This window comes from Lolium rigidum, chromosome 4 (genome assembly GCF_022539505.1).
Source record: "Lolium rigidum isolate FL_2022 chromosome 4, APGP_CSIRO_Lrig_0.1, whole genome shotgun sequence".
Classification (NCBI taxonomy): domain Eukaryota; kingdom Viridiplantae; phylum Streptophyta; class Magnoliopsida; order Poales; family Poaceae; genus Lolium; species Lolium rigidum.
In genome coordinates this window covers 265,678,612-265,689,474 of record NC_061511.1, presented here as the reverse complement: position 1 = coordinate 265,689,474, position 10,863 = coordinate 265,678,612, and the positions used below count along the sequence as shown (strand labels likewise).

Here is a 10,863-nt window from a genome sequence, read left to right as displayed (position 1 = left end):
CAAACACAACGTTCAACGGTATTATTTGGCCATTTGCAGTGCAATCCGTAAAGTAGAGAGCGAGGGAAAGGGGTGGTTGCAGACGTGTGGTACTGCATGCACTGCGACTAATTAATCAATCAAGCTAACTAGTAGTAAAAAAATCTTGCGCAAACGAACCTACGCGTCCTGTCGCTGAGCGGTAGAAGGTTCCGGCGGCACGCGTTGAACGCGCAGCCAGGCCACGCACGGCGGCTGCCTGTTGCCAACCCCTGTCGACGGTCGCCGTGACGCTCGCCGTCGCCGTGCCGTGTCACGGTGGGTGGCGGCCGAACTCGTAGCGTGAAGCCGTGGATGAAATCGAGGCGAGCGGTAACGGTGAGAGCTGGGGGAACCCCGTCGCCGTCAGCGTCAACGGCCATGTTGACTGACTCTGCCTTCCATTCCATCGCACATGGCCCCCAACAACAACAACAGCTGAGCTGAGGCTGCGAACCAAACCTTCCGCTCCGCGCTGTCTCGCTCGCCCCACAGCCTAGCCACGGCAGCCGACACCGCGGCGGCGGCGGCGGCGGCGGGAGGAAGCCAAGAATCTCGCTCTTTGCTTGCGCGCCAGGTGAGCCCTCCTTCACCCTCCTCCCCGCTCCGTTCTGGTAGATCTGGACGAATCGACCGCGTCGTTCCTTTGATTACTGCTCCAACGGCTTTCGCTTTATCCATAGCCAGGCGAGGGGCTAGAATCTAGATACTACTCCCCCGCCGCTACCCCATCCCCACAAGCCAACCCCGAGCGCGCCAATCGTGCCGCTGCGCCGTCGCGGCGCAGCTACCCAGCGGCCTGGTCGCGTCCGCTCACCGCGCTCGTGGTCGACTGGTCGGTTCGTAGAGGAACTTGTCGTGCTTGGCTTCTCGGGGATTTGGCCTCCCACTTCGCGTGCTCCGGGAGCATCACCACGCTATTTTGGTAAAAACAACTAGTAGTACAGTAGATTCTTGCGTTTTCCACTCATGTATTGCAATGCTTTACTTAGTCGATTCTGAGATACTCCGGGAGTACGTTGAGGCGATTCTGAAACCGGCATGTCTTCAGGTACGGGGAGTACAAGTATTTCTGTGTCAGTCTGGTTGTATTACTCCTTCTGATGCTCTAGTAAAGTTAGGCGCCGAGTTGAGACGCAGATTGGTTTACTTTCTGTTTGGTTTCCAGAGGTAAAATGTGTATGGATTTTATATACCAATAGCTGCTCAAACGTATGCTTGGCAAAGGGTTTTCCCGTGCTAGCGCCACCAGAAAGCCCACAAGTATTTCACACGATTAAGATGTTAGGTAGTGCTCAGGATTGACCGCGATTCATCTAACAAATAGGAACTCGAAAAAGAAATCACACATTCATAACAGCTACTGGGAGAGAAGTATGCACACAGCTACTTGGTGCCTCTAGAATTCTAGATACAAACTATTGGGGTTGTCCTAATGCATCTTGTAAACCCTCAATAGTAGTAGAGCAATTTGGTTTGTGTTTATAGGATGTATTGTGCAGAGCAATTAATGCTTGTATCTGGTTTGTTCTTCCTGCTGCTTCACCTATAGTATTAGCAGCCATTTTGATGATGTATTTGCCTGCTTGCTATATGTGTGTTTGCTGTTAGGGCCTCATCTTCTACACTACTAGTCGAGGATTATGAGTCGCTGAGTCGCAACTTGTCGCTGGGGTACCGACTCACAGACTAGTCGAGCTGTAACTACTAAAAGTTACTAAGTAAATAGGCTGCTAATAGTAGTATACTACAATATATTGATGGCATAGGGGAGTGGGGAGGAAGAGAACCTGATACTGTGACAATTGCGTCCAGTGGGCAGGGTCTCCACTTCTGTGATGGCATAGGCGAGCTAGCGGCTTCCATGTGAGAGGCGGAGCAAGGGGAAGGGCCGCCAGAGGAAAGGCGGCTGGGTGGGAGGGGGCAGTTTCGATCTGGAGGGTAGGGTTTCACGGGCAGGCCTTTTTGTCCCAGCCCAGAACTAGTCGCTCGACTCAAAAACAGAGACTAGTCGTGATTTGTCGTCGACTAGACAACTTGTAGATCGACAACTTCAACTAGTCGTTCCAGGTTGTTGACGGCGACAGGCTGACAAGTCGAGCGGCTCGTAATCCTTGCTACTAGTACTAGCACACTAATCTCTTGGGAAAGCAGCTTCCATTTCTTGGAGGTTTCAGGTGTTCATTTTTTGGCTCTTACTCTTGATAGATAACGCCTCAAATGATACAACATGGCTGTGCTTTTGGTCATTGAACTCTCTTACTCTGGAGGAACACGTTTTCACTTCTATCCCATTTGATTCACTGTATAAGTAGACCAAATGACTGGAGAGTTGGTTGATTAAGAGGCTTGTGTAGAAGTTACCAAAACTTTATTTCCAGAATAGCGGAAAGACTAAAGTTGGATGATATCATAAGGGAGACTAGTGCCACCACATTAACCTGGATAAAATCTGACAGAAATAAATAATGCACTTCGGGGATCATTCTGTTATTGTTTCAGTTATGGGTGTCAGATGTGCCTTCTATGTTTATCTCAAGTCTCATTTATATTTGTTGTTTTGGACAAGTTTTTATATATTATATGACATGTTTTCTAGTCAATTGCCCTTTCTCCTGTATTTTCAATATTTTGCCAAAAAAAAATTACTTTCTTTAGTTCATGCATTAATAATTACGAATTTGGACTTGCTTTTTTCCCCTAAATGTGAATGATGATTGTTTATTTTCTTTTGGACCTGTTTTTGTTTGTGCAGAACTGGGTGAGCAATAATATGTACCTCCATATACAAAATCATACAAGACAGCAAAAATTCCTGTGGAACATGGATCTTCAGCTCTGAAAGTTAAGTAGTTGCCCTTATCTTGTGAAAGAAGATTTGAAGAAGTTCAAGATTGCTTATACGGAGTACTATCAAACGGCTTCTTACTGAATAAAATGGCCCTTAATGGTAATGGAAACCTCAAAGCTGATACTCAAGCAGTAGAATCAAGAACATCTGAAAGTGAACCTGAAGCCACAGGCGTCAATAGTATTTCCACTCAGGATGTTTCACGACAGGGAAATGAGCGGAGTGGGTTTCTGAACTTTGTGAACCGCTTTACTGGTCCCAACTTAAGGAAGCTGGGTCATAACCCTTCAGTCAAGTTTCGACAGCTCACTCTTGCGCGGGATGAGTTTTCACGTTCTATCCATTCTGATAACCATGGTAATCACGAGCATTTCCATTTAATCAGGAAAATTAACTGGGGCCACCTGTGGGTAATGGGCAAGGAATGGATAAGGCAGCCTATGAACATGGCCCTTTTTGCTTGGATTGCTTGTGTTGCTGTATCTGGTGCAATACTCTTCATGGTTATGACTGGAATGTTGAATCACGCTTTGCCCAGCAAACCACTAAGAGATACCTGGTTTGAAGTGAACAACCAAATATTGAATGCATTATTCACACTCATGTGCCTTTATCAACACCCGATGCGGATCTATAACTTTGTGCTCTTATGTCGATGGGACCAAAAGGACATTCTAAGGCTTAGGAAAGTATACTGCAAAAATGGGACATATAAGCCTAATGAGTGGATGCACATGATGGTGGTGGTAGTCCTTCTTAATTTGAACTGCTTTGGCCAATATGCCTTGTGTGGTCTCAACATAGGATACCGCAGATCAGAAAGGCCTCCTCTCGGTGTCGCTGTGACTATTTCTGTTGCAATTGGCGCTGCGGCATTCGCCAGTGTGTATAATATTGTCAGTCCTCTTGGGAAGGATTATGATCCAGATGAAGAACTGAGAGAAGCGGATCCAGAAGCACAATCCGTGGTCACCTCAACTGAAGGCACCAAGCCAGCAACTTCAGGGAGCTCGCTTGAGAGGAGATATTCTTTTCTTCAGAGCGAAGAACGCCGTTTCGTAGAGAGTAGGCCTGAGTGGGTCGGTGGACTGGCAGATTTCTGGGATGGTATAACACTTGCATACTTGTCGATTTTCTGCAGTTGTTGCGTTTTCGGGTGGAATGTGCAGAGGCTTGGGTTCGGCAACATGTATGTCCATATTGCAACATTTCTGCTGTTTTGCGCAGCTCCCTTCTTCATCTTCAATATGGCAGCTATCAATATTAACAATGAAACCCTGCGAGAAGCACTCGGGCTCACTGGAATTGCACTTTGCTTTTTCGGTCTACTGTATGGTGGCTTTTGGAGAATACAGATGAGGAAGAGATTTAACCTCCCCGGGAACACCTTCTGCTGCCGTAATCCTGATGTCACAGATTGTTTCCAGTGGCTGTGCTGTTGTTCATGTTCTCTAGCTCAGGAGGTGAGAACTGCTGATTATTATGATATTGCAGAGGAAAGGTCATACAGAGGACAAGCAACCGAGGAAAGTCAGCGTGTGATGTCACCATTACGTCGTGAAGACGGTTTGCCACTTTTCAAGTCAACCCCTGCTTCGCCGTACAGGAGTAGCACACCAAGTCAGTCAATTTTCATTATGGAGAGTCCATCAGCTCCACGGAGGTCATCCGGCGCAACCCCTCTTGGCGGTTCACCGACAACAGGCGACAGGGCAATGCAGGCGCCTGCTCCATCTGTTTTACACCGAGAAGGTGGAGATGGATCATAGCATGTGTATATTTGTTGTAAAGGAAAAAAAAACTACCATGTGCTGCTTTTTCATCTTGCGGCTGATTTTCCAGTGTGCAATCGCTCCTCCTCAAGAGATGTACAGAAGTATCCAATTCTGCTCTGTTCTGTATTCTGTTAGATTTCAGGAGTGCAGACTTCTCTTTTGAGGTGAAACGGCGTCAGTGGTATATGTATGTTTAGTATTTGGCTGGAGAGTTGATCTGTTGATGGCTAACAACTGGATGTGACGCTGCCATCAGTCTCTTTCAGCACTTGCAATAGTAACAGTTACTTTGTTGTCTAACTTCCTAGTTTCTTACCAGGTTGTTCTGTTGTGCTCAAACAAATGTTCATTAACCTATTTCGTCTTCTAGGACAGAACAGAAATGCGCCCCTGCGTCGTCTCTAGTAGGTGGTGACGGCGAACCCTAGATCGCCTCCACACCCCCCCCCCCCCCCCCTCCATACACACCACTCACATCCTGCTGCCGTTAGAGTACACTCTCGTGCCAAGCCTGCGTGGCGGACGGTGGTGATGGCATCGCGCACGGCTAGTGCTCCTGCTCCGGCTGACCACGATGGATTGCTCCCGGAGGTCTTGGTCGGCTACGGAGGGGTCTCGGCGTTGTGTTCGCTTCAGTTGGCTTCGCCCTACATCGACATAGGGTCTCGGCGGCGAAAGCATGATGATGGACGTACATAGGGTGGTGGTACTGTTTGGCGTCATGGCGGGATCCGGGTCTGGAAAGGTCAATTTTTTTTTGAGAAACACAGTGCAAACGTAGACGCTCACCACAGACGCCTCGCTGTCGACGGGAACATCGTCTTCTACTGAATGAATATTTCGCCTTTATGAGACACACAGATGTCAAACCTAGGGTTTGAACTCTGGTGGGCTGGGGGTACAACCATCCTCCTAACCACCCAACCTCAGGTTGGTTCTCGGAAAGGTCAATATATTGATCCTTCCTTAAGATGGGTCGCGGAAGATGGTGGCGCTTGCTTCTGGAGCGTGCGCATATAGTGCCTGGTGTGGCTTTGCTAGACCGGTTTATGCAGGTCTAGGCACATGGACCTGACCATAGAGCCCAACATTAATCTTGTAGTTGTCGCGATTTTGATTGCCAAGACGGAGGCTTTGGTGCGCCGACATGTATTTGTTTTGTCAGATTTTGTAAAGCCCGCTGAGGCTTTGCTGGACCGGTTTATGCTCCTGGCTTGCAATTGAGCAGCTTGGTGAGACCTTCAATACTATGTGTGAGGTCTAGGCACATGGACCTAACCATGGAGCTCATCATCAATCTTGTAGTTGTAGCGATTTTGATCGCCAAAAAGAGGCTTTGGGTGCATCGACATGTATTCGTTTTGTCAGGTTTTGTAAATAAGTAGTATAATAAAAGTATTGTGTGCCCATTTTGATGGAGAATCTGGGTTTCAACTTCCAACCTCCTTGTCCCAAAAGAAAAGAAAAACCTATATCATGTTCACCAATTAGGAACCTGTGAATCGGACGACCATTTCGTTTCGCTTCGGGATTCAGCATCAAAATCTTCATCCCGTGACACGCCACGTACCATTTGTTTGACATCTTCAGCACGTCAATCCGTTTCACTCCATCATCTAGCGTTGAGAAACTCGACACATCTCCCAGATCGACCCTGCCGGCCGAGTCAAAGAAAGCCACACCCCAACATGCACCGAATTAAAGATCGCTAGCATAGCGGACGGAAGATGGTGTCCATCCATCGGGACCGGTTCTTGTCTCGCCTCGCCTTCAACTTCTCGATCGATTCAACCATCTTGACGTGAGAACAACTCATCTTCATCTCTGAAGAGAGAACGTGCGGAACAGCCTGCACGTTTCTGTTTCCCCTCCGGAGGCAGTTTCCCAGAAAGTTTTTAGTTCCGATGGTGTTCCGACGGTGGTCGAGGGGCACACTGACTGCCTTTACACATCCAAGTTGTTGGTTTCTGACCCGTCGTCGTAGATCAAGATGCACCGTGAGCTGATACACCGCGCGCCAGCAAGGGTACACACCGAGTGACGGGGACGAAACATTCAATCCTGTCCGCTGTCCATAACAACATGCAGTTCTTTTGAAAGAAAACGTTTTGCACCTACTTCAGTGCCTATGCATCTTGGATACATTTGTCATGGGTCGACACGGACACGTCGGGCCGGGTAAAACGTGAACAACTGGACACTGTAAGTTACCATGACCGGGCAAATTCAGAGAGCAACTTGTGAGCTCTAAGGCAGAGACTACCTCTAGATTACAGTAACTGAGCGATCAAAGAAGAGGTCAATCGATCCGACTGTCCCTATAGCTCCACATATGCCAACATTCCGTCTGTAGAATAACCCCGGCCATTGCGACTTCTACTACCGTCGCAGAGAACACAAGTCGGGCATGATACCGGATACTGGATAGCATATTTGTGAATCATATAGTACTACCTATGAACCGGTCAGTGATTCGAAACAAAATGGACTGTTCTAGAACACGAGGTAGAAATCTAAGCATCTCAGATGAATAAACAACGATTGCATAATTAGTAGTATACCAGTATATTTTGTTGAGAAGGAAGTGCTTTACTAATTATAAAATCGGCATCGATCACGATATGGACACACTCACACATGCATTCACACACACACCTACGTACACACTCACACATAGACACTCACTTGATAAGCTTCATTCAGGAGTAATGCTATATTTATTCAGGAGGGTTAAGTTTTGGTTGATTTTTCTTCGATCTGGAAACTACTACTCTTTCTTTTTAAAGTATCTGGCCGGGAATGGGTTATTGCAATAAGAAGTTAGTGAAGAAAGCTAGCCCGGGTGGGTAGAGCGGAGTCAGAACCTCTAGTGTGTAGTTTTCCAGGCAATTTGTTTAGGGACAAGGCTTACGGGCTGACTTGGTTAGCACTGGTGCATTGTGATTTGCTAAGGGAAACAACCGCATCCAGTACTTATCCACACACACATGAGGCCATGATGTAGGATTATTCTTCATTTAGATCGCTAAGCATGATGAAGACAATGATGGTATAAAATTTTAGCCTTTGCATTAATGATCATAACCTAGAGCATTAGAACACATCATTGACGCAAAAACATTGAAACCAACTGCTAGTTTGTAGAGCCACTAGAGTGCAGTTCTCATATGTAGCCGTGGGGTTCTAACGATGAAGACTTGGTCGGGGAAGATATATACTACCTCCGTCCCAAGGAATAAGGTGCACACATATTCCAAGACGAACTTTGACCATAAAAATTGAGCAACACAATCTTGATTATATTATATGTAATTAGTATTATTGGATTCGTATTGAAAAGCATTTTCTAATGATGCTAATTTCATACAAATAATCTTTATATATTTGAAGTAATTCTTGGTCAAACAAAAAGCACATAAAACGAGGACGCCTTATTACTTGAATCGGAGGTAGTAGGTGACAAGATCGGTGATGTAGTGGTGACCGGAGACAATGCCATTGTCCTGGCCTACGGTGGTGACGACCTTATGATCCCCTTAGCGCACTTTTAGGATTGGCTGTTGTGTTTTTCATGGTTTACCTGTAGTTAACCATGAAAAGATCAGGACTATCACTTATATATGTATGGCGGTTGGGAACATAAACCGAAACAAGAAAAAAAATGGTGCCTCCAATCAGTAAATTGGGGTTAACCCCCCCCTTTTCTTGGTTTATTCAATCCCAACACAAAACTCCAATAACCACACAATGCACTAATTTTTTTCGTAGTGCTTGATTAACCACATCGTGAGCTACTCTGTTACACTCCCTTGTAATATTGCACAATTCCACCTGTGAGAGGACATCTAAAGTTGCATTAGCTTCTTGAATGGTTGGACTCCATCTCGACGTGTCCACAGAAAGTACACAACAATCACCATTTTTGACGTGAGGACATCTCATATCCTTCCTTCCATATCATTGCTTCTACGAAGAGAGAACGTGCAGAACAGCCAGCACGTTTATGTTTCCCCACAGGAGGCAGTTTCCCAGAAAGTTTTTAGTTCCAACGGTCTTCTGACAAGTCGTCCAAGAGGTCTCGTAGATGCACCGTGACCTGATAGGAAGTACACATCGTAGAAGCACCGTGCTCCAGCAAGGGTACACACGGAGTGATAGAGATGAAACATTCAAACTTTGCCGGTCATTTACCGATGTTCAGCTTTGCTCCGTTCATGGTCGCCACTCCAGCGTTTGGAGGATCGAGATCTCTTTATGGAGGTGTCTATACAGTTGAAGAACACTGTCAAGGAGTTTATTTTCCAACATGGGTAGCTGCATATTAGGCGGATTGAAGCCAACGAAGCATAGTCTAGTTTGGCTCATTTTTATCCATCTTTTATTTTTATTTATTTAAACTTGATACTCGAACGGCTGAGTGCATCTTAGCTATGCAGAGGCTGGGTGTAATGCTTATATATTTTAAGTAATGAAATGCTCTTTATCAAAAAATGCCAACATGCCAACGTTAATAATTAATGAACGCCTCTCCTTACCAGGTCGATCACGCGTATGTACCTACTTCATCTGTGAATCTTGGATACATTTGTCACGAGTCGACGGGCTGTGCTCCGGTGTCCCCCCCTTGGCGAACGACGTTCAGGTGGTAAACGTGCGTTTGGTTCGTAACCAGAAAATATGGATGATCCCATCCCAAAAGTTGAATATTTCTGAGAAAGGCTGAACCATATGATCCGTGAATTTCATGACTAATCTCACTAGCTGCCTGAGAATCCATGGCCGTCGACGCGACTCCGACACCTGCCACCGTCGTATGTGTGGCTCCCCAGCTCAGCGGCGGCCACCATGTCACGGCGAGCGGTGGGCTTGCTTTTCCGCGTGGCTCCCCTGTTCGACATCGGCGGCCTCCAGGGCGCGGTAAGCGGCGGGCTTGATTTTCAACGTGGCTCCCTAGCTCGGTGGCGGCGGCCTCCATGGCGTGGCGAGCAACGAGCTTACTACGTCTGCGCCACACCTAGTCGAAGAAACGGCCTCGCTAAGTATGTGCGGGTAGTGACCTTGCTAGGCACGGGTAGGCGGCCGCCCGCTAGGTCCGGCCTCCACCACAAAGGGAAAAGGACCCGTTAATTACATATTAACCGGTGTGTTAATGGTATATTTATATTTTTCTATTAATCGTTAATTAAACATATTTTATCCCATCCCATCCCGTACATGTTTACCCATGAACCAAACACACATGTTAAGTCAACCCACGAAGGGGTATCAGCAGATCCTAGCCGTCTAAATAGAACAACGTTTAGAGAGGGGGGGACACCGGAGCAATAGCCCGAGTCGACATGGACGTCCAGCCGGGCAAAAAAAGATGAACATCTGCCTTGTAAATTACGACATATAAAGCCGTAAACATGACTGGGTAAATTCAGAGGGTAAGTTGTGAGCTCTGCAAGGCTACTTCTAGATTTATTAGTCTCCAGTAACTGAGCAATCAAAGAAGAGGTCAATCACTGTCACTATAGCTCCACATATGCCAACATTCCTTCGATAGAATAACAGGCCATTGTGACTTTTACTTCTTGAGAACACAATGCGGGCATAACACCGAATATAGCATGTTTGTGAATCATATCAATTGAACCGGCCAAGTTATTCAAAACGGAAAAAAGCCTGTTCTAGAACATGAGGTAGGAATTTAAGCATCTAGAGAGTGGAAGAGCCAAAAATTACTCACCATATTACCCAACCAATATATTTCTTGACTATGAAGCGCTTTACTAATTATCAAATCGTTTTTAATAAAAATCGACCAGGAGATAGACACACTCGCACACTAACACCACCACGCATGCATTCATGCACCTACACACCCACACATACACGCTCACTTAATAAGATAAATTCATATCGCTAAGCAAGATTGGATTATTGATTACATAAAACTTTAGGCTCCGCATTGGTGGTCGTAATGTAGAACATTGGAATACCTAGAGCATGACACGGAAACATTGTAATATCCCAGGTTTAGAGACAATAAAATGAGAGAACACCAAAGTGTGCATTGCATTCATGCATAGAAAATTCGGGGAATTTTCGCGCTTCAAATAAAACTTACCACGATGAATCGAAGTTTCACTTGACTTGCTGGAATTGAAGTAGATCATCAAGTCAAGCGCTATAAACTTCACCGTGATCTTTGCTAAAACCTTATTTTGGGTAGAG

At 46.1% G+C, this 10,863-nt stretch overlaps 1 protein-coding gene across 2 annotated transcripts; it reads left to right on the top strand.

The window, feature by feature from the left end:
- The first annotated feature begins 474 nt into the window (after window positions 1-474).
- On the top strand, window positions 475-4,944 carry LOC124707674. Of its 2 annotated transcripts, none has more exons than XM_047239337.1 (2): window positions 475-595; window positions 2,774-4,944. In XM_047239337.1, the coding sequence occupies exon 2, from the start codon at window positions 2,956-2,958 to the stop codon at window positions 4,636-4,638; it is 1,683 nt and encodes a 560-aa protein (XP_047095293.1). In that variant the 5' UTR covers window positions 475-595; window positions 2,774-2,955; the 3' UTR covers window positions 4,639-4,944. The 2 variants fall into 2 exon arrangements, with proteins under 2 accessions (XP_047095293.1, XP_047095294.1); XM_047239338.1 differs by lacking the exon at window positions 475-595 and adding an exon at window positions 923-943.
- The last annotated feature ends 5,919 nt before the right edge of the window (window positions 4,945-10,863 follow it).